Source organism: Abrus precatorius, unplaced genomic scaffold (assembly GCF_003935025.1).
Source record: "Abrus precatorius isolate BTA unplaced genomic scaffold, Abrus_2018 Scaffold8, whole genome shotgun sequence".
Classification (NCBI taxonomy): Eukaryota; Viridiplantae; Streptophyta; class Magnoliopsida; order Fabales; family Fabaceae; genus Abrus; species Abrus precatorius.
In genome coordinates, this window is record NW_020874428.1 from 35,678,040 (window position 1) to 35,703,111 (window position 25,072).

Genomic DNA, 25,072 nt, shown 5'->3' on the forward strand with positions numbered 1-25,072 from the left:
ATTATACAGTGTCTGAATGTATTAGATTCCCATTTCTTTAATGTAAATTGTTTTTAAAGTATGGTGCAATCTTATGTTCATGTTTCATTTAATATTAACCACTGCATAAAATCAAGGAGATATAACATTATGTAATATGTTGTATCAAAATTAAAATTCTTTCTTTAATAGCAAAGAAATACCAAACAATGTAAAGACTTTGCATTGATGAGTAAACTTTAATGTTTGCCACTTACAATATCCATACACCAATTGCGAAACCAAATGTGAACATCATTCTATGTAACTCAAAAGGAAATATCTGAATATCTTAATTTGCCAATCCTTAAGCTTATAAACGTCTATATGTATGATCCAAAAGTTAGACATTAATTATTAAAAGGGAAGTTGAATATTGAGTAGTAGCCCAAGGAGGAGAAAATAAGAAACGAAGGGTCGTATAACCCGCTGTAAAAGGAAAATGCATTAAATATAGAGTAAATTTTAAGAGGTCGGCTGCAGTAGGTAAGATAGAAAGATATCTCATTCACGACCTGTGGTTGTTTGCAGTGAAAATGAAATATATGGACTTGTTTTAGTGGAAAAATATTTTTTGTTTTTATAAATAGTTATAAAATATTTTACTTTGTTATGCATCTAAAGATATCTATAAGAGTAACTGAAAATAAGATTTTCATTATTTTACTTATAAATATGTAAAGAAGGTAACAAAATAAAAAAAAGGTTATATTTTAATAATTATGCCTAGAAATAAAAACAAATACATAAGATTTTTTTTTTCAACTCAAAACGCGTCTTATAGAACCCAAATATTAAAATCTCCACTTTTATTTTTAGAAAGAAAAAAAATCTTAACCACCACTTTTGACTGGAGGTAAATCTCACCAATGCCCACGTGGATATGAGTGTGTAATCGGATTCACCTATTCTACAAGTAATTATTGGTAAACTTTGTTCAATGACCTATTCTATGCATAATTATTACTAAACTTTTTTATACTTCAAACAACACTAGACATTAAATTAAAACGATACTAAAAAATATCATTTCTTTTAAAAATTGCATGAAATTCTATAAACTCATTTACTTTATGATGAGATTAACTATATTAATAAAATTTTCTTCATATAAGTTATGAAATATATAATTTTATAAGATGTCTATTTCTAATATTTGCTATCTACATACCTTTTACTAGAAAGAAAAGCCAAATTGGAACAATGAACCATTTCCTTGAAACACTAACTAAAACCAACCACAGAGGAGCAGGTAAAAAAAAGAGAAGGAATGAGCATAGGCATAAGTTTTCAGTTGGCATTTAGGGAGAAGAGAGAGATGCTTAGACATGCACACAGCAAATGGCCAATGAGTATGGCAAAGTAGCAATGACACCGCATTGAGGTACACAGTGGCAGGGGAAGGGAGGGACTAAGGTGGGGGCCAACAGGTAAGAAAACTGAACAAAGAGTCAGAGTTACGGATGCTGACACCGCAAATAATTGCACGCACGAATAAGCCACCGACACACACCCACCCCACACTCTTTCTCCTCCAAACAAAATCAAAATACTATCACCTACTCACCATGTTTATGAAACAACCTCAGCAACACCCCTCAGCACAATTTCAAGGTAGTGAATAGTAATAATAGTATACTATATGATATACATACCCTATTGGCAATGGCAAATAAAACTCAAGAACCACACCACTATGTAATAATTAGAACCTTACATCATATCATATCATTACTCAAAGCAATTAGCATGCCACTGAGCATGTAGCTGATTTTACTGGAACTAGTATATCACCACCTACAGTTTGGGCAAGAGCATCAGCTTCTAGGCGTTCCCATGTTATTCTTCTCTTCTCAGCTGCAGCACTTGATTTTGAATCTTCCTCCTCAATTTTGCGTTGGCATGCAAGTACTAGCTCCTCATCCATCTGAGATAGCATCTTCCTTATGTTCTGAGTTAAGTTGAGCACTGCTTGATTCCAATGACTTTGAGCATTGTGTACAAGTGCTGAGAAGACAAGTGGCAGAATCACTTGTCGGTTCTGTGTGATAAGATTAAGGATGTGCTCGTTGTTCCATAGCAGGTGAGCTCTTTCAGCCACCTAAATAAATAAATGAATGTGAGCTGAATGATGTTATGTTCTTTGTAGAGACATTGGCAACATGACCATACAAAAAAGGTAACTAGAAATTGCATGGAATGATCTCAAGAGTGAAGAGACCATATCAATGTTTTCATATGAAATCCTTGGACATTACATGAACTCTTCAACTGTGTTTACAATAAATTATTATTATAAAATCATTCAGATAGTGTAAGAATAACAGCTAGCAGGGCTTCCTGATTAATTGAAAGCAAAAGATCAAATAATCAACTTGCAATTCATTAGAATTTTAATGTATATTCCTATTTAGAATCAGACACAACAGCAGATTCATTAAATAACAAGAGAAAAAAATAATGAGGACCAGCTAGAAGTAACTACCTGGTAATGAGAACTATTAAGACAGCAAGCCATTCGCCGAAAAAGGGGGACCATAATCTTCTGAAATTCAGGCATGCTAGTTATTTCCAAAATCTCTTCCAACTCACTAATGAACATCAGCTCCTTTTGGCTATTTGTCACTGGCCAGTACTTTAATAACCCCTTTATCACAGTGCTAGCCAGTCTTTGATCCTTATCTATGAATTGTACAACACAATATGTTAATTGCTGATGATAAATGCCAACAGATTTGGGTTTGTGCAAAGGAATTAAGGCCCTCCACAAAAATATTTTGTGCTCTTCCTTCAATGGCAATGCAAACCCACTAATAACACTCCCAAAAATCTCCAACAGCTCAGCAATCCCATTATGCCGCTCGGTCTCAAAAACAAACCGGTAGATAATGTTGCTAACAGATTTCCGTATGAAAGGCCTGTGAACCATGAATTTTCCATAGATTCTATGCAGAATTGTTTTCAAGCAATCTCTTTCTCTAGGGTCCTCAGAATCAAATAGGTCAAGTAATCTTAAAATAAAAGCATGATCTATATGCGCTTTTGCCAACTTCACATCAAGAGAGTTATAATTGATGAATTGAAGGAGTAGATCATAAACAACTTGTAGATGAGACCAGGCAGGATCAAACATTGGTTCTTCATCTTCAGTTTCTCCACCAGTTGTACTCGTACGAAACTTGGGTGGGAAAACCCTGAACAAATTAGTTGCACACATTTTACACAATGCAGCAATTGCTGGTTCTGTGAACTTAACAGATCCAGAAGAAACAAAATCAACAAGCTCCACCAACGTTTGTCGTTTTAAATCTTGCTCTGTACTGTTCTTATCAGGATCACTCATATCATAAACTTTGCAGCAAAGATTCAACTTACTAATAAACAGGCTTTGTTTCTGTGTATTGGAAACATCTTTGAAGGACAGACAGGGGTCAACGGCTTCCACTCCAGCACTCATGCTTGCAGGGAAAACAACTGAAGATACCCTTTTCACAACATTTAATTTGCTTGAAATAGTACTTCCAACATTTGTACACTGAAAGACATTCCCAAAACTAGTAGAATTGCCAGAATCACTCCTTGAAGAATCTGATGAGTCAGATTTTGGAACCTTCTTAGGCAATTTACTAAGAATTTGCTTTATCATGGTGACAATCTACCTGAGAACACCTGCAACCAACTTATCAATCTCAATTAAAAGCTTAAATAAAACGAATCATTTTAAGTTGATTACCAAAAAAAACACAAAATCAACCCAAGTTAATGTAATCATTTAACAGCATAGCAAAAAATGGAAAGCAAGGCCTACTATATACGAAACTTACACAGCGTAAGTAAGACCAATTTAGAGATTATACCAGAACAGCAAACGATAAGAATCAAAGAAAGAAAATGAACAAACTCCTGTGTATGAAGACAACCGATGCAATATGCCCGAGAAGGTTGATAATCTGAAGAGTAATGCAATAAATGGAATATAAGCAGAGAGAAATAAGATCAAGGAGAAACATGACTCTGAGGACAAAGGGATGTTTCAAAGGGATTGAAGATAGTTCACCACATACGAAATTTCAAACATGGTATGTGAGACTGAGATGTCTTTTGAGAACAGTAAACAGCACATTCCAGCCAGATCTAACAACTGTTTATGAATTTGTGCCAAAAGAAATAACAAAATTCAGTACATTTGGATGAATCTAAGTAAATTTTCAACTAAGAACAACAATTAAGTGCCCAAACCGTAGCAGAATACAAAATTAGTCAATCCCAGGAGCACTAGCCAAATATAAATCTAGAACAACTTCATCTTAACAAATTTTGGAATCAAACAAAGAGAGAAAGGGGAGAAGCAAAAATACAAAAATAAAAAATATATATATAAAAATGAAAACGACCCGGTCCAAGCAAGAAATTGACAAGCCAATAATCAATACAAATTTAAGAACTTTACACAAGCTGCAATAGTGGGTGGGTAAAACCGAGATCTGGGACTGAAAATAGAAGAAACTATAGAAGAATTGCAACCACTTGAGAAACCATTAATTAAAGACCTTGTACCTTACAAGATCATTGCCAGTACTTAAATAAATAAATAAAAACTCTAGTACATAACAATTCAGTTAAAATCCAAGGTGACTTCAAAACGGGAAACCCACCAAAATTAGTATATTTAAGAACACAAGTTGAGAGAGAGAGAGAAAGAGAGAGAGAAGCAGAAAAGACCAACCAACCTGGTTTCTGTGAGACAAAATTAAACCCACTTAAGAGAGAGAAAGAGAGAGGAAGCTAATCAAAGAAGGTGTTTTTATAACTCTAAAGGATTGCATAAAGATGAAGCAAGTTGCAAGGTGAAATGGGAAACGAGAGAAAGAGGAAGAAGAGTGAGATGAGAATGTTGTGTTTTTTGTTTGGTGGTGAGGAAAGTAAATGGTGTTGATCCAAAGAATGCTAGATTTGGAAAACGGATGGAGAGTGAGCATTTTGAAGAATGAGAATGGATCCCTCCATGAATGGCACTATGCTCAGAATTGCTCCCTCCTTTTCCTCGATTCAAGAGAATAAACGACGCGACATCTTAATGTCACTCACAACACAACCGCAGGTACAACAACAACACTCCAATCACCACCCAACCCAACTTAAGCTTCATCTTAATCTTTAGTTTACAGTACAATCCCTCCACAGTGAACTCTATTTTATATATTAACTTTAATACTAATATCTACATTATCAAAATCTAATTTTTCTTAACTTGTGCCGCTTGAAAATTATAGAGGAATATATGACCGTGTAAATACTTCATTAAATGCTTGTTGAACAGAAATTTATGACGGAGTTTATTCATTAATTTTACTTGGATTTTATTGAAATTAAGTTCAAAATAACTTTTCTGATAAGTCAGCAAAAATTGAAGAAAAAAAAACCCATAAGTTGATGTAAACTTTATGAAAAAATCTTTCAAATGTCTCTTATATTTATATTATTATGTGACAGAGATAGTTATAAAGATGCAATAATTAGATTATTTGAAGTCATAAGTATACATTTTACTGTTATTATAGTAGAAAATGAAAGATAACATATGTATGTATTGTGAAATAGATTATATTCGATTTTTGTTTTTAAAATTACTTCTTTTGGTTCGGACAAAAAGGTGCATAGTTCATACATAGTGCGGATTACGTAAAGTGAATAAGGGAGATTTCGGATGCCCGATTTCGAGGCTAGATTTTTGGAGTTAAGAGAGTTGGAAGAGGCAGAGAATGAAAAAGAATAAAGAATTAGGAGGTGAATGAAAGTGGTGTGAGATGAGAACAAAATAGAGAATCACGAAAAGTAAGGGACAGAATCACCGCAAACACAGAGGGAAAGAGAACAAAAGAGAGGAGTGAGGGTAAAAGTAAATTGTAGCAACAATTTTCATTCATTAGGATATGAGAGCGATTAACATTAAAAAATATATTTATAATTGTTAGGTTTTTATTTCTTTTCGTATGTCTTGAAAATAGTAAATACACTATTTAGCGACATAATAATTGTAACTTTAAGAATTTTTAGCTCGATATTTAAAATGGTTGAATCACTCGATGTTATTTTACAAAATAAAATGTTTAGATTACATTTTTTACACAAATTTTTAATCATATTTTTCTTATTGAATTAAATTTATGTAAGACTAGATCATGTGTGTGTTGTTTCTATTTAGTAAGATTTACATTTAAATTTTATTTTTAAAACTAAAATTAAAGTTAAAAAATGTCAAATATTATGGGGTCTTTTATATGAATTGTTTAAAAAATTACTAAAATATGATGTTTTCGAAAAATATATCAAATAAAATTATCAGTGGCATTTTAAAAATATTATTATTATTTTTTTAAAAAAATTATTAAGTTTTAATTTTTTACAAATTTTTTGAAAATCGTCATTGAAACTTCGTAACTTTTATTATTTCTTTTGCAGTTACAGTATTGATGATTTTTTGATCTTATATTTTTATAATTTTTAAAAATATATTTTAGTATTATAATTTTTAATTTTATATATATAAAAATAAGCTATAATTGTGGTGTTAGTATATTTTTATTGTTAAGAAGTTAACACATTTTTTTAAAATGAAATATTTTACTGTATGACTCTAGATACATAATAACAAAGCAGTTTGTTATTTAAAAATGCTTATTATTTTAAAATATAAAACTTATTTTTTAGTAAGGTAGAATATTCAATAAAAAAAAAGTTTAAAGCTTTCACATATATTCTCTACATAAATATATAATAACCAATATTTTTTATATATTAAGAAACATTTTACTAATAAATACTTTAAGAACATTGATTAAGAAATAAAATAAATAGAAATTTTTTAATCAAAAAGTATAATAGAGGTGTATTAATAATTTTTATTGAGTATAGATTTTTTCAATCTAATTATCAAAGTATACAATATTATTTTGATAAGATAATTTAATTATTTGTAAATATGTAATTTAATAATAAACACATTCATATATTTTAAACAATAAATGATATATTAAAATAAAATGATATGATAAAATATTAATTATTTTTAAATTATATAAAAATTTATAATTTAATTTTTTAGCAAAAAAGTTGTTGTTATACTATCTACTATTGGAATGTAAGGAAAAAGTTGATCTTTTTGCAGCATTTATTGACTTCCTCGTAAGCATGACAGGGTAAATGCCGGACATCACTAATGATAGCCCAACATACTAATGTATCGGCCACCACCATCAAATCACTCCAAAGTTCATTTTTGTAAACAACACCAATTCAGATCCATCCATCACTGTGAAAATGTTCATCTTCCACAATCCAATTGAAGGAAACAAGAGCAAGTTAACATTGAACAAGATGTGGTGGACTTGTAAATGTTATATTAGAAACATGTTAAAATCTTCCTAATTGAAAATATGTACCCATTTAATGAGATGGAAATGACAGTTCCAAATCTTATTGTCGTGTTCTAAATAATTATATCTCTCGGCCTTTAAACAGATTGATTTTTAAGACGACTTGTTTTCTTTTTCCAAAAGATGGTTAATTTGCTCCATCTAACCCAATATGATCATCACATTATTCCTTTTTTTACGACTAAAGCTATGGTTTTAATCATTAACTTACTCAAATAAGACAACTTTTACCGTTCAATCAATATCACGAAGTCAAGAACAGATTTTACCGCACCTTATCGTTACACTGTTAAAAGGAGAAAAAAAAAATAATACTTAACACAGGATGAAGTTAATATGATGTAATTAAATTATTTGATTTTTTTTATGATGAAATAAAGAAAATTAATTATCATCCAGCACATGAATATACTAGCGGAAGTATTATAGTTTAATATTCGATTTTAAGGTTAAATCTGGATTAAATTTTTTCACCTACCGTAATTCTATTTTACTTAAACATTGTTATTATCTTTAATGAATAATAGATCAAATAACATGTTATTGTTAAATTTAAATTAATCAAATTTTTATATAATATTTTTTAAAATACATTTATATACACACAATAAAAATTAAAATAATTAAAAATATTACACAAAACTGTATTTTTATATACATTTTAAATAATTAAAGTACTTAATAATTTATTTTTTTGCTATTTTAATAAAATATATTATTAATTTGACATTCTAAATATTATTTTATATAAGAATATTACTCTCTCACACTCTTTCTTTCTCTCTATATATATTATTAATCAGTGTGACCGTTACAAGCTAAAATATAATACCATCAAAACACTCTATTTTGGATAATTAAAGTTGTATTTGAAGCGAGTAATTCAAAATTACCTACCGTATTGCATGTATTTAAATAAAAAAAATATTTTTAAAATATTATACAGTCTTAACTAAATAATTTTTAAAACTCGTGCCAATTTACGCTGAAAAGTCAAACCTAAGAGTTTCTAATTACTATTATCTATAAAAAAAAAAACTAATATTATTTAAAATATAAACGTGCATTTCCCATCTTTATCGCTAATTGTTTTTTATTTAGGCGAACAAAAAAATCATATTCAAATTAAATTATAACGGTGCATCTTTATCTGGATAAAGTCTTTGGATAATTTAATAGATCTATTTTTGTGGTGAGGCATATTCCACTTACGGATAGCAAGAGGAATCAAAAATTGAAAAGAGCAGAACAGCTGGGACTTTGCATAAAAACTTGTGGATCACAAAAATCAAGGCATGGAAATTGATATCCAAAACACATGGGTGGCACTTGCATGAAAGTATGCTAAGTAATGGCATTGAGGGGAGTTTGAGCATTGCAATGCAAATCCCAGTTTTTAATTGGTATTTAATTATAGAGTATGAATGAATGTAAGTGCAGAAAATGAATATTTGCGGTGAATGAAAAGCCACGTACAGTTTTGAAGGTCTGGGGGCAGTGCCTGAGAAGTAGTTTCAAATCAGAAATCACGATCGGATCCACAGTATGAGAGTTAACATTGAAAGAGAAATTTACTGACCCCGCAACGCCACGCACACGCAGTTCCTAAAATGACTTTTCCTATTGCAGTTAGCCACCCACCCAGGGTCCTCATTTACTTTTTCTTTTTCTCTTTTCGTGTCACTCAGGAACCCCTGTATATACACGTACCCTTCTAAAATTCAGTGCTCTGTTCATTCTCAAACATTATTTCCCACAAATGCCTACTTTTTTGTATTTTAAAAGATTACAGATAAAATATTATTGGTTGAAAATTATTATTGATAATTTTTTTATAATTTTTTAAATGTTTTTAATCAGGTAAGAGCGACTACAAGATGCATGTCTGATTCAGCAATTTGAGAAGTCCAAAACCAACAAAAATTACTCTTTTATAACTTCGTTAAAGCTTTGATTTTAAGATTCCTAATGCACAACTTATCATGTTAGAAGCTTTTAATAAAATAATCTTATTCGTGGATTTGCAAATATTTTCATTCTCAATAAAAAAAAATACTACTTGAGGTCGATATTATGTCTTAATTAAAAAAAAAAATCATTAACACATAACAAATTATAAATATTCAAACATACCTTAAATTTTAAATAAAAAATAATTTTTTTCTGCAATACACGTCTCAATTAAAAGAACCAAATTGAACAGGAACTTACTGCATGGATCAAGGCGCAGGGAATTTCAACCTTTTAAAACAGTAGGGTTTTAATAGCTACGAGTGGCGAGAGCCCAATCATAGGTCCTAACAAAATGTTGAGTAGACAAATAAGTAGGATAGCACATGTAAGGCCCCCACATATCCGCCTCAACCATAAACTTAAGATAATATGCATTATTATAACAAGCTTGAAGGAGAAGGATTGTTTTGCGCCCAATAATTCCCATGTGGGACGATGGCATAAGTACAAGCTGGAGCACACAATCACAGTTGTATTGGACGGATAAGTCATTCTTGCATACAGGCTATACATGAAAAATAATTATGCTGTGTTCATAAGGAAAAATGCATCTTTAAATGGGCCAAGAATAATAATATACATGCCTAGCCATTTTGATCAAACAATTAAATATTGAAGACAGCCTAGCAGTAGCGCAATCAGAAATGAAATGAAATGAAATATGGAGCAGCGAGACAGTAGAACAGGAGCTAATTACAATGAGAATGAGATTTACTGCTACTTTTCCCCCTTACCCACCAAAGTTAACACAAATTAGAAGGTATATATATATATATATATAAGACATGTAGATTGGACAAACACAAGCAAAACTCCCAGAGGCCAGAACCAGTTTAAACACACCAAGGAGGCTGATGCAACTCCCACCGTTAACCATTCAAAACCTCAGGTGCTTTCAGCTGGAACCTGATTAACAATACCGAAGTTGTTCATAGATTTTGGCCTCCACTCAGTCCTGCCCCTCACAATTTCAGCACCATCTTCAAGTCGAAGCAAATGCTTGCACTCAACATGTCCACTGTGAGCTAGATCGCCAATGTCGGCACCAGATACAGCAGTCAAGGAATGCAGCACACTGTCCCTGCCACACTCCCTCCTATACTCCAAAGTCATGGAAGAAAGCTCGTGACTCTCCAAAATTGGCTGTGGAGCACTCTGAAACAATCGGAAGCAAAGTCCTTTGGTTAAGAGGCCTGATCCGATCAACCCCATGCATAACAAACAAACAATTGAACATACCGGGCTTTTTATCTCCGAGAATGAATCAACAATTATGAATTAATAAAAAGGAGAACATAAATGATTTGCACAAGATCAAACATCACACCCTGTTGGTCAATGTTCTGTGTTCTTTACTTCTTTCAAGTACTGTATGTTAGTAGTCAACTGTATCATATTTCAATTTTCAAGCCATTATAATGTGTTCATAGCCTCCCTAAACACTAAACCAAATTGAATATTTTATCTTAAAATGACTTCAACTATCTTATCAGTCATTTTCATAAACCTGAAAAAGTAATGACAATCGCATGCCTAATTCCCTTACAAAACAGAACACTCCACAGACAATTGATTAGATCGACTCCAGACCCAACAGACCAAATAGCAGGGTTCTTTTGCTAGAAAATTGGTGTCTGAGTAGCACAACTCCACCTCCGAAGGACCGATTCTGATCAGATGACAAATTCCACTAACAATTCCACCCAGAATTTCATTTGGCCTTTCACATTTTGAATGGAAGACTCCTAAGCTTGTGACACAAGAGATGTGCCCAACAAAGAAAGAGAGAGAATAGAGAAAACAAGGATTGGATTTGATAAGAGTACAAGAATAGAAAACTACCTCCAGAATCCAGCCAATGTACTTCACATTGTTAACATGCTGATTGATATCCAGATCACTCCATCTGGGCTGGAAAATTTAAGATACATTATGCAACCTAATTAGAAAACAGAATCTGAAATAATTTGAGAAAATAAATCAATGACAGCAATTATGAAAAACTAGTTGGCATACACTTAAACCAGTTCGAATATAATCTGCAGTATTGTCGTCAAGTTTAGGCAGTTTTCTGCTATCCTCTTCCAGAATTGGGTCAGAATCCACAAAATAAGATGTTATCTCCTCTCTGACTTCTTCTGGAATTTTAGACAGCCTCCTTGTCAGCTTATTCATCATAACCCAAACACTGTAGATCATCAAAACCATCACAAACGATTCAGAAAATGCTTATATGTTATAAACTACTAGCTCCAAGGTGATGCATGTGTACAAGATAAAGTCTTGTACTTAATAATAGACTAAGAAGACACATTGATGTTCTGTTCTTACACTCAGATGTTGTCACCTGCAAAATATGATACATTATTACACTTAAATATGTAGTTCATTGTCTTTTGTAACATTGCCAAATGCAAGTGATTACGTCAAATTCAAGTCTTAAGAAAAACAAATGTTTCAATAACTTTGTAAGTTTAAAAGATTCATAATTGCACCCAATCACCAATCATGCACATTCAGAAACACCTTAAAATTTGTAGTTGGAAGCAGAGGGAAAAGAAAATTCCAGAAATGACTTCTACCTGGAAGCTCTTGTCAAGATTTCACCAGTTTTGCTGTCCCGTAAAACCCAATCTCGACGCATGCCATTCTTTCCTGATGCAGAAACCCAAGTGTCTACTTGAACAATGTCACCCCTGAAGCAAATACAGATACTCAATTTCAGATAATGAGATACAGAATATCCATAGTCACAAATAGTTTATCTAACTTCAACCCAACACCAAGAAGCCAAAATAATTGAAAACCTTAAACATATAATTCTGAAACAGAATAGGGGGTGTATAACTGGTAACTGTAAGAAAACAGATGCACAGTACACATAGTATCAGCTGATTAGTTTTACAATAATTAAAACAAGGTTAAGTCGCCATATCTAATATGTAATCAATACATTACTACATCTCATGAACAGATCAACAGCTCTATCACACGTAAAGCTTCCCATAGTTCATCATGCATAAAGCTTAAGTTTATCTGATTAATTGTCACCCAGAAGAATTTCACAAGTATTACAGTTTTCTTAAATAATTAAGTCTCAAAAATTACCACAGGTGTGTTCAGAGGTATAATTCCTTAAAAAAATCACTAAAATAGACCGAGAAACAGCAGCTAAACATGGACACATTTGTAAATCACACATATAATGGGTGAATCTGGGTCACTTACCACGTAGGATAACGATCAACCACAACCTGCATTCGTGTAACTACCCATATCAAGTTCTTTTTGCACATTTCTGGCGTAGAACCAAAGCCATCACCAAGAAGCCCAGCACTCTTAACGTGATTAAGTGCAGTTTCCTGTTGTTAAACAAATAATTACAATTAATCCAGTATGAAAAGTATTAACAAGAAGCCCATCAAGTTATAACACGCTGCTCTTCTAAGATTATAAAACAAAATTTACAACAATAACAACTAAACCTTATCCCACTAGGTAGGTGAGGTCGGCTATTATAAAACAAAGATTCATTTATACAAAAACGAACATACCTGCAAATGGTTCATTACAGTTTCTATAGATGCTGTTCGATCGGCACCAATTTCATATGATCTAATAGAAAAGTTTTCACGGAACACAAGACCATCCTGAACAATTCTTCCTATGCCAACAAAGGGGTCAATAAGCATGTCAGGTCGCCTCGGCTTCCAATCAAGCATCATCCACTGCTTTTCTGCGGCCAAGAAAATTGTTGTGATGGCAGCAAGAAGCATGCTCCAATCAGGTAATTGGTTGATAAAAGTCCTTGGAGGAGGCGAAGGTGAATCATCCTCATGCTTCAAGCTTTCTACAGATGGCGCAATTGTGGTTCCATTAATCTTTGGAGGGGCTTGCGCATTTGCCTTAACTTGCAAGCCACCGCAAGTCCCACTTTTGGATTTTAGTCCCCCAAGGTTTGCACGCCCACCACCAGCTTTGTTGCCACCAGAGTCCGGCGAGGGTGAAGTAACAGGGAAAAACGAAGACGTAGCAGCTGTCGCCACCATAATGTATTTCTACAGCGGCTGCATGCAAAATTGAACCGGGTTATTAAAAAATATTTTTTTTTCTCTCCCACATTACAACAGAAAGGGGGGAATACAAAAATGGGGGAAAATTATAGAATCCTATGGAAAATGCATCAACCGGAAACATCACTATACTTCACCAAAATATCAAATAATAACAGCATTTATATCACTAACACGCGCGTGATAACAAATACTAATGGCAAAAGCAAAGAGAAAAAAAAAAAAAAAAGACAAAAACAAAAGCAAACTTGTTTTTAATTAATACTATAAAAAATCATTAACTGAAATTTTGAGAACAGATCCATAGAATTTTCTTTTCTATCCCCACCCCTCCCTATACATAATCTCATTTGGAACTACCGATTGAGAAGTTCAACCAGTTGTGAATCTCATATTCCACGGAGAATGAACCCAAAAGTTCACAAGCATTTTTTAAGCCAACACAATTTTAAAAAAACAGCATGATATAGCCAACAAAATGGAAAAGGAAACAAAGATTTGTACCCGAGAAAAAGCTCAAATGAAAACCAACCATTTAAGTGGTCGTAAAAACAAAGGAGTTATAAATTCCAGTTCAGCTAAAATAGCAAGATTATTTTAGCACGTGCGAAATTCCGGAGGAAAAATCTAGAACACGAAGTGATCACCAAAACTTCAGGCAAAAAAAACCAATCAATTAACAAAAATGACACAAATAACAACAACTACGTCGGAAAAGCCGGTGTAGATCTGAGTAGATATCTAGAAAACATGGCAAACCAAAAAATGCAGAAACGAAACCACTGCTGAAAGCACCTCAAAAATAAATTAAAAAAAAAAAAACAAGGCAAAAAAAAACAGACATTGCAATCTGTAACGAAAATCACAACTCCAATATGTCGAAATTCGCAGGGAACACACGCGTCCAGCTCTCATTAATTTAAAAAAAAAAAGGAAAAGGAAAAATAACGAGAACCTTGGCTTCAATGACGAGAAATGCAGAAAACACGGGATTTTGTTTATTGTTTGTGGAGGTCGATCTTAGAAGGTTTAGGAAAAGGAAAAAACGAAAAATAAAAGATGAACTGAATGGAGCGTGGAGGTGAAGTGCTTGGACACGTAGATCAGATAGAAGAGGGAATGAAAGAGGAGATTTGCGTACCAGAGTGAAGAAGCAGACAGAGAGAGAGAGAGAGAGGCGTTCAACAAACGAGAAGAAGAAAGAAGAAAAGGTGAAATGAGGAGAAGAAGGGCTATTGTGTCATTTGAATCCCTAATTTTTGAAAAGAAGAAAAAAAGAGAAAAGGATGTGTTGTAACAGAGAATAGGAGTGATAAGGAATTGGCGTGGGAGGCACTTGCTTTTATACTGTCGAGCTGGCCCTCCCGCTTCTCTTTCAAAGCTCCCAGCTCGTCCCTTCTCATATTTCCCTTATTACCCCCACCTTTCCATCCATCTTATTCTCCACCTATTTCTTTTTTTCAATTCACATTTTTCGCTTAAATCCAAATCCATACGCACACCCCATTTATTTTACGAATATCTTTTCTTTTTTTTTTCTTTACATTTTTAAGTATATATTTTTACTCTTTTTAAGAGAATATTTTAAGTATGCGTGTGCATCAAAAATATTTTATATCATTTTTTATTACTATAAATTGTTCTTAGAAATTATTTGAGGTATTATAAAGCATATTTTAGACTGTCTTGTTTTATTTTAACTTTTTTTTATAACTATACAGTATTGATTAATACCAATGTTATAGAGTTTTAATTTAAAATACTGGTTTAAATATTCTGTAAGTTCAGTGCATAGTGTCTTAGATTAGGATTATTTGAGAATAAAATGAAAAAAATTATATAAACTTAACATGCATTACGATTTGATTTGGGGCGTGTGAAAATTTTAATATTTTTCAATTTTATTTTGTTTATTTTATAACACACATTTTACGAATTATTGTACTATACAAATTTTAATTTAAAAATTCCCTTACCTTCTATTTGATACTCCGATTCTTGAATTAACACGGCAAATTATAAAACGTTTATAAATTATTCTTAAAACAGTAATCCATTAATTAAAATATTTTTTTATTAAATAATTTAAATATTTGTACAAAAGTTTTTATTATTAACATGTGAATTTTAATTCAAACTAAAATTACAATAGTATTAATATTTAAACGTTTCATCAAATTGATACAGTGTATCAAGTTTTAAAAATGTATAATAGGTTAAATATAAAATTAAAACTATATTTTAAATTAATAAAAAATAATTAACATTTAAATGCTTCTAAAATATTTTCATTTAAAATTAATTTTAAAATAAAAAATGAACTTGATGTATAAAAATTGATAAATAAATATTGGATTCGTTTAATTATTCTCTTTTGAATTTTTTAATATTTAATGTTTTACTTATATTTTAAACTATTCATACATTCTATCGAGTACTTTAGTAACTTTTTAATACGTAAATTTCAGATTAATTTTATTAAGTGGATGGTTTATTTTTTAGTTATTTAAAAAATAGTTGGAAAATTTATTTATTGTTTAAAATATTAATTAAGGTTTTATATGATAAAATTAATTGAAAACTTATAAATTGTAGTTTTAAAATTTACATCTTATAATTACCTGATTAAATAAAAATATTTGATAAAATTAATTGTATAATTAGTTAAAATATGATAAATAATAAAAAACAATTAAATTATTTTGTATGAGTATAAATTAATTTAAAATTTTAAAATAAACCTAAAATAAAATATTCCTAGTTTATAATTGAACACTACTTAAATAACTTTGTATAAGTTAAATTTTAAATACTATGGATTTTATTTTATTTTTCACCAAATTATTCTATTAACTTATTTATATTTAAAAAAATAAGCTAAAATTTGTTATAATTTATATTTTTTTGTTTTTAAACACATTTTATTTTTTATAAAAAAATTATTTAAAAAAATACAATTTTTAGAATTTAAGATAGAAAGTTTTAAATTTATTTTATTATTAGAATTTAATTATTTAAAATATTAAAATAACTAAATACATGATTTATTTATTTTTATGATTAAAAAACATTACTATATTTTTTTTACCGAATTTAAAGATTATATATTGTTTTATTATTTACACTAAATAATTTAACTTTTTAAATATTAATTATCGGGGTTACGTGTTCAAGACGCCTCTTGTTCTCTCAGTTCGCTTCTGGGTCACTTCACGCGGGTTTACAGATTATTTCTTGTTAAATGTTTTAACTATTGCCAAATGTCAACTCATATTGTATTCTTTTTATTGATTATTCTAGTTTATCTTGAAATATTTATTATTTTAAAAATATAAAAATAATTTTTTTTAATATAATCTACATTTATTGGCATCCCACTTCAAATCTTCACTTCTTAAACAATGCAACATTTCAAGTAAAGATATTTCAGTGAAAAAATCATTTTATGATAATAACTCTTGCAATTGATAATTTTTTAAAAATGTACATTATTTTAAAAAAATTCAATGCAAAATAAACGTTACATATATTCTTATTTTATTACTTCTTTTGATGTTGTTTACGTGTCTATTAAAATAAAAAAAATTGAGCATATAATTATGGCTTAATTATATATTTAGATTCTATAATTTGAATCTGGTGAGTGAATTATATCTTAAGCACATGCATAATAATGTCACAGAGTCAAAGTGATACATGTTTCTCGGTAATGTAACCTTTAAATTCATAAACTAGAAAAGTGACACGTGCAATGCACAGATAAATTATTATGTCATAGTATAATATAATAAATAATAAATTATTATATCATAATATGACTCGTGCGATACAAATTCTCTGTAATTAGATAATTGTAAAAGAATGTATGATATTTAAGCTTGAAAATAATATTTTGATTTCAACTTAATAATTTTTATAAATAGTTTACATATAATTTATACATGCAATATACATAGAGTAAAAGTTTTAGAAATAATTTACCTTTAATGTATGCATACTGTACACATAGTCAAGAGTTTTCTAATTAAATTTATATGACCTAGTTTAGTTATGTACCAACTATAGTAATATGAAAAGTTAAAGTAATAATAAAATTTATTTATTTAATCTATTGTTCCTCATTAATCATATATCAATTAGCAATTTTTAATAATAAAATTTAAAGTAAATCATTAATATAAAAATTCAAAATTGTCATAAACTTTGCAAGAATAAACGTATTAATATGTTAATATTAAAGTTTTAAATACTAAATTAATATTAATTTTTATTGTTTCATTGTTGTATGACCTTTTAAATATATAAACTAATTAATTATAATTTATTCATTCTACTATTTTTCATAAATAATTCTATATGTTAATATTAAGGTTAAAAAGAACGTACAAATATGTTAATATATATACATATATATTTATCAATTCTTATTCATTCATTCTACTATTCCATCATTCAATTTCAATAACTTTGGCAAGTTCAACAACAAGTCTAACCTTTTCAAAGCGAAATTCAAATTATGACTTATATAGATTTTAAAAATAATTATATGTATTTCACTTCATTATTTCAATACAAAACATATATAATTTGTCTCAATTATTTCATGTATGGTCATGCATTGAGCTTAGAGCAAATCATCTTTCATTGAAACAGAAAAGTATCCAAACATCTGACTTAATACTTGACTTATACTTACATTATTTATATTCATCTTATACCACAAATTGGATTAACTTATAAATTAACAAAAATAGGAAACATTATACAAAACATAGTGATGTCTTTATAAATAAAAAATAATTAAAATATTTACTTATTCTTATAATCAATAGCTTCTTTTATGTTAAGATTGATATACAACTTTGTCCCATTATCAGTATTTAATATGCATAAAGTTAATGAAACAACCATGAAATATAATTTATTGATAATAATAATTATCACACAATTAAAAAGAGTTCAATATAGATAAAGAATCATACCATCAAATATTTTCATTTTACATAATTAAATAATCACAGTAGGTAAAGCATTAGAATTTTCATTCTTTAAAAAATCAACCATTTGATCAGCAAATTTCTCCCATAAAGTGCCAACAATTCTCTAATTCTTACAAAACAAAATCAATATAATATAACCTTAATTAGTATAAAGTAATAAAAGAGAAAAAATATTAAACAAATACTTCCCTTGTATAGACCAAACAATATCTTTCTCACTTTAAAAAAGTTTTTTACTTATTTTTTGTTGTTTTTTTTATAATAACTTAATTTAAAGTTTAAAGATTTTCTATAATTTTATCAGTTATCAATTTTTAATACTAAAATTTAAAATAAATATTAATATTAAGGTTAAATCTACTGCAAAGAATGGACTTTTTGCATATACAAAATTGCTAATTAGAAATTAATGTATTTAAGTGATTTGAATTAAATCATTCAAAACAACCTTAAAGGTAAAAATATATTAAAACTGCTAATTAAAAATAAAAATAAATAGATTTAACTGATTTAAATTAAACCATTTAAGATGACCTTAAATAGTAATTAATTATTAATAATATATAATTAATATAAAGATTATTGTTAAAGAGTGAAAGCAAATTCCCCTTTAAAAAACATTACAAAATTTTCTTCAAAACTCATCTACTTATATATATATATATATATATATATATATATATATATATATATATATATATATAAAGATAAAGATACGATTAAAAAAGGCTAAATAGTTATAAAGTTTTGGAAGACAACGTAGGCCCCATAAATTATTAAATAAGAAACTAAAAACAGTTTTTACAAGAAAGAAAAAGACAATAAATATTGGTTTCAATAATGGCTAATGTAAGATTTCTTGGTGGTCAATTTCCATTTCCTCTTACAAAAGAAAACAAGCAAGCTAGAGAAAACAAAACCAAAACTTTCATCCGTTTACTTTACTTTTTGTTGAGGAATTACATCACATTATAATTAAGAGTGATGTTATATTTTTTTTATTAATGTCTATTTTAAAATATACATTAAAAAACGTAAAATGTGTATAATTCAATATTACTATTATAAAAGGAATTGGATTTATTTACGTAACCGATGAAAAGAAAGAATAGGAAGATGCTGAATATATTGCTTATTTATTTAATTGAGTTTGAACTTTGAAAGGTTTTGGCTGGTAAACTAACATTCTTGTTTTGTATTAGCCTTGTGTTTGACCTTCAACCTTCAAAGAAACATATTTTCCAGATGTTTCCACCCAAATTGCAGGAATTTTGATCAATCTATCCAATTTTGATAAAATTATTTATATAAATTTTCATAAAAAGTCAAACAAATAGAAATATTGCCTTATGTTTTTTTTTATTTTAATGTGTTTTATAAAAAGTTATTTAATGATCAGTTTAACTCACAACAAAGTTAAGAGTGATTAATTAGGTTGAGTCAGAGTCGAAGCAGATAAAAATTCAAAATTAGTTAGGTTTAGAGACGTAACTGTATCGAAGTTGTTAAGTTTCAAGAGTAAAAAATGTTTAAATTAATCAAAATTAATTAATTTAATTTAGATTGAGTATTGCATTTTTACTTGATAACCTAGATAACTAACCACCTGACATTAAACAGGTTGGTTTGGATTAGTGCTTAGGTCATAAATGAAGAAGGAAATAAAGTTACGATTATGAATGGTTAGATAAAAATTATAAAAATGTGAAAATAGAGTAATTAAGGTTTTCAACCCAAATCTGATACCTAAATCAAACCTGATCAGGTCTCTTTTCTTGAAACAAATAGTCAATCTAACTTGCATTTTTATTTGGTTCGGATTAGTTTAATCGGGTAATTGGGTTGACTTGTACCCACTTATAGTGTTTGTTGGGTTTAATTAATATTTTTCATTTTTACTACATTATCTCAATTAATTCGACCAATTATGAATGAGTTGGATAATAAATTTATATTTAAAAAAATTATGACCTATAAAATCTAACAACTATTATTAAATTAAGATATATATGAATTTTATTAACCTCAGTCTTTGAGGTTAAACTTAAATATTTAAAAATAATTTTTTTTACAAAAAGAGTATAATTATTATACTAAAATTATAAAAATATGATAATTTTTTTTAATAAAATTTTATTATTATTAACTGTTTATTTTTCACCCTTAATCAAACTCAATATATATTAATCTTCACATGACAGATATTGATTTATATTCAGATAAAAATATAAATAATTTATTCAGAATCACATTAAAAAATATATTAACCTTTTAAAAAAGAGATTATAGTCAATTATCTGAATCAACATGTTAGTTTTAGTTTAATTTGAATGAGGGTAGTGGTGTATAATAGATTCATAATCAGCCCTAACAAAAGTACTATATAATATATATTGGTTGATACTTTTGGTTTGCATGCACGCAGATTCTGAATTCCTACACCTTTCACAAACTTTATCTTCAATTTATATTTTTCCACTTCTTCTCAGATGGAATGCTCCATGGAAGGCACGTAGGAAGAAAATAAAAATGATGCCGTACAGCGCATAGATAAGGTAGCTGGCTCCATCATTCTTCGCCACGTGGCAGTTTCTAAGTCAAGTGTTGTTTTTCTCTAATGTCTATGATTGATATCCCCATGAACAGTACTCAGAGTTGCTTAGTTCATAAACTTTAACTGCTGAAGAGGAAAAGTGTACTTAATACTGACGATGAAATACCACATTACTACACTTTTTGCAATGTGAATTAAATTAAATTGTAATAGATGTATACATACATGGCTGGAATAGGTTTTTCCTGAATGAGTTTATAATGATATTTACGTAATATATACATAAAGGTGGGGTAATTTCCTCCATGAAAATCTGCTATTAACAAACATCTCAATAATAATTTTGATTATAAATGTAATTTAGTACCTACAGACATTAGGTTTGACGGGAGGATTAATCTAGCTCCAATAAATTTCTTGGGTATAATTACCTCTCATGAAAATTATATATATATAATACAGTGATTGTGATATGCTAATTAAATAAGTGCATTCTTTTGGGGCTAAACTTTGCTGTGTTACATTGTTTTTTCCGCTGGAACATTTAGAAGTAAGCACAAGCAAATATGTCCTTGTCTACTAATTAAGCAACGTTTTCACAATTTTGGCACATAGAGACAGGTAACTTGTAAGAAGAACAAACCAAAGTTAATTTCCTTTTTATGATTTTGTTGTTTACGTATGTTCCAAACGTGACCCTGCTGTGTCTGAATTTAATAAGTTCATAATATACAGTTAATGAGAAATAACACAGATATGCTGATAACTTAATAAAAACAACCCACTTTAGGCACAGATATTACGGATTTATGTCAAAGTCATACACGGTTGCCTACACGTGCTCACGAAAGAGATTGAATTGACCCAATTACCAATCTTATATATAGATAAACTCTATACGTTACTTTGAAATAATATGCAAACACATCAATTATAATGTCAATAATATACTTCAAATGAAAATAGACAAATGACTATAAAGGAAAAACCATTCTCAGTTCGATAAAACTCAGTAAAACTCTCTTGTATGTTTCATATTTAGTTTGTGCCAAATCATTCAAAATCAAATCTTGGGCTTGCTTGCTCATTTTTGTAATTAAATTTGGTTAATGGTGAAAATGAACACTTTTTTAAAATATCAAAAATTAGACAACGTAAGTAGAGTTTATAGATGTTTTATAAATGTAAATGTAATTGTTACCTCAAAGTGACTTAATTTTGAAAAAGTTGCTCAAGGTTTTACAAATTTGATTAATATTTTCCTCTATGATTTTGTTTTAGTCATTCTATGATTGATTTCCATAAAATTGAAGACAGATGAAATTCATATGTGAATTGAAAATATACTATATATTTTTCACAAAAACTATCTCCTCTTTACTTCATATGTTGGCTAATCATTTCAATGAAGTGTTAAAATAGATAACGTGGTGCAATTAACATAAACTAAATCTCATTTTAAATGTTTATTTTCGGTTCATTGGGTGTGGTTATCTTGAAAGAGAGAGAGAACACACAGAATTAAAAACAAGGTGGGGGAAGTAGCAAATAGAAAAAAAAATGTTGATGAAAGGTGTAGCTTTGACAAATCAACTTTGTTTCTCATTACTATATGTTGACAAAACTCTGATCATTTCTGGAATCTTGGTAGAAACCCTAGCCCATTAATTTGTGGGCAAAATTTGATATGATACCATTAATGAAAAACGGTTGAGAGAATGAGAAAAATCAAGTGGCACATAACACTACTAAATAAAATTTGACTTATTATTGAAACATCCATCATAAAATTCAATAAAAACCATATCCTAATAACCAAAGACATTTCTTTCTTATGGGGCTCCATAAAGGTAGGTTAGTTTGTTGAACCGTAGTTCACATATCTCATAACTTGACCCACATACGGATGCTACTTCATCATCTACATTAAGCCACCTCGCTTTTACATGTTCATATTGATTTGATTCTGGTTATTATGCGTGCCAGAAGAATTAGCAGCTGCATTATTAAGTATTATGTTTTAGTTTGGATAAATTTTTAAAAGAGTTTTTATTAAAAAAATAATTTATGTTAATCTATTTTTACATTTTCAAAACAATAAACTGATTAACCCCCACCTAACTAGTGCTTTAATTAGTCATATTTTCAAGAAGATAAATGAAGGGTGACAATTTTTGCTAATTATTTGGTTATAAGTAAGTAGCACACTTTATAATATATTATTTATTATTGATTAAAATTTGTTAAAATTTAATAAAGTAAAAAAATATTAATTTAAGAGTAAAAAAGAGTAATTTTTAATCAATTTTAGTTAAAAATGTATTAGAGTGTATATTGCTAATATTACTATTGACTATGTAAATTAAATATTTATTTGACGTACATAGTTTATAAACAAAAACTTATTTATCAAATACATTATATCATAAAGCTCAATATATAGTTTAATATTTTTAGTTTATTGGAACTTCTAACCACTCTTTACCTAAACTGATTGTTACTATAATATGCTTTTAAAAATATATTTAGTGGAAATACTTCCTTATGAGAAAAAATATATCCTTACTCATTTATATATTTTTGAAGTTTTAAAAGTCTAAGTACTCCACTAATTAGAAGCCACCTCAACAAGTTTTAAAATTCATATAAATTTATGTTAATATTCTTAATCGGACCTTATTATTCCAAAAAAGTTCAGATAGGAAAAAAAATGCACGTTATGTGTAATGATCTAAGTGAAAAACAGAGTACATACTCTCAAAACACTTAATTTTCACAAACAAAAGATGGTCTGTTTATTGACACATTCTCTTAAATTATTTTTTATATAATTTTCACAAACAAAAGATTGGTCAGATAAATCAATAATAATAATATTTAAATAAAAAATTCTTAAATGAAGAGTGATAATGCATTTTGGAGTAGCAACAGGCACTCAAATAAATTGTGGTTGCCCATTTTGTTAATGAAAAATTGAATGGTGTGATATAATATGGTTTTATCACAATGAATTTTTTAATAATTTATAAATCGATATCTTAACATCCATTTAAATAGAAGTTTAAAGTAAAATAAAGTTGAATTAGTGCAATAAAGGGCTCATTTTCCACATTGCATTTGGAATGATTGGATAAATTAATACAAACATATTATGATTTTATGATCAATTGTTTATAGCAAACGATAAATTGTAGAATCTTATAGATCAAACTCTCCTTTTGTTAAAATGATGTATAACTTACTAAAGTATTGGGTGTAATCAGAATATTTTCTAACATTTTGTTGTAGCTTCAAACAGGATTTTTATACAACAATTTTATTTTTGTTTTAAACAACCCTTTTAATAAACTATATGCGTAAGGGTGTAATCAGACTATTTACTAAAAGGATATTTTGTTTACTCACAGCACACTAATTTTAACAAATGTTTAAATATGTTAAAATCAAAATAGTATGTTAAATTATGTTGGATTTGATGGCATAATTGTCTGCGTGCATCAATAATTTCTTTTTGAGGATGGAATTTTGGGGTTGATTTAGGCTTGTTTAGGTAAACTTGTTAAAAATTTCTTATAAAAAAATAGTATAAAAAGTAAATAAGAGTTTAATTTTAATATACTTTTAATATAAAAAATTACATTACTAATTAAAATTTAATATAACAAGAAACATTACAATGAATTTATAATATTATAATTTAAATTAATAATAATTTTAAGATAATATAAAAAGATTTTAAAGATGATTGAAGCCTAAGCCAGCTGCCTCGTTTGACCCTCTAATCTCTTAAATGATCAACATATATATACAAATTTTTAAATTACATAATCCTATTAACAAATTAACAAGAAATAATACAATAAATTTATGATAAATAATTTAAATTAATAATACTTTTAAAAATAAAATAAAAATAGAAGTAGTTAGAGGCCCAAGATAACGATCCATGAAGCAGCTACAATCCTGTAAACATTTCAA

The 25,072-nt window shown here is 28.8% G+C and overlaps 2 protein-coding genes across 10 annotated transcripts; both read right to left on the minus strand.

Moving 5' to 3' along the window:
• Nucleotides 1-1,216: 1,216 nt before the first annotated feature.
• LOC113846111 (serine/threonine protein phosphatase 2A 57 kDa regulatory subunit B' kappa isoform-like) lies at nucleotides 1,217-5,189 on the minus strand. 6 transcript variants are annotated; one of them, XM_027474027.1, is made up of 5 exons: nucleotides 4,749-5,167; nucleotides 4,083-4,159; nucleotides 3,843-3,968; nucleotides 2,504-3,687; nucleotides 1,301-2,119 (listed from the first exon to the last, which is right to left on the minus strand). In XM_027474027.1, the coding sequence occupies exons 4-5, from the start codon at nucleotides 3,662-3,664 to the stop codon at nucleotides 1,763-1,765; spliced, it is 1,518 nt and encodes a 505-aa protein (XP_027329828.1). In that variant the 5' UTR covers nucleotides 3,665-3,687; nucleotides 3,843-3,968; nucleotides 4,083-4,159; nucleotides 4,749-5,167; the 3' UTR covers nucleotides 1,301-1,762. The 6 variants fall into 6 exon arrangements, with proteins under 6 accessions (XP_027329825.1, XP_027329828.1, XP_027329829.1 ...); XM_027474028.1 differs by lacking the exon at nucleotides 4,749-5,167 and adding an exon at nucleotides 4,469-4,697; XM_027474024.1 differs by lacking the exons at nucleotides 3,843-3,968; nucleotides 4,083-4,159 and having other exon boundaries at nucleotides 1,217-2,119; nucleotides 4,749-5,189.
• Nucleotides 5,190-9,831: 4,642 nt separating this feature from the next.
• LOC113845895 (palmitoyl-acyl carrier protein thioesterase, chloroplastic-like) lies at nucleotides 9,832-14,854 on the minus strand. 4 transcript variants are annotated; one of them, XM_027473577.1, is made up of 8 exons: nucleotides 14,682-14,839; nucleotides 14,496-14,559; nucleotides 13,022-13,534; nucleotides 12,696-12,829; nucleotides 12,050-12,163; nucleotides 11,484-11,655; nucleotides 11,310-11,378; nucleotides 9,832-10,622 (listed from the first exon to the last, which is right to left on the minus strand). In XM_027473577.1, exons 3-8 carry the CDS (start codon nucleotides 13,514-13,516, stop codon nucleotides 10,353-10,355), a joined length of 1,254 nt encoding a protein of 417 aa, XP_027329378.1. In that variant the 5' UTR covers nucleotides 13,517-13,534; nucleotides 14,496-14,559; nucleotides 14,682-14,839; the 3' UTR covers nucleotides 9,832-10,352. The 4 variants fall into 4 exon arrangements, with proteins under 4 accessions (XP_027329378.1, XP_027329379.1, XP_027329377.1 ...); XM_027473578.1 differs by lacking the exon at nucleotides 14,496-14,559 and having other exon boundaries at nucleotides 14,682-14,854; XM_027473576.1 differs by having other exon boundaries at nucleotides 14,496-14,839.
• Between the last annotated feature and the right edge of the window lie 10,218 nt (nucleotides 14,855-25,072).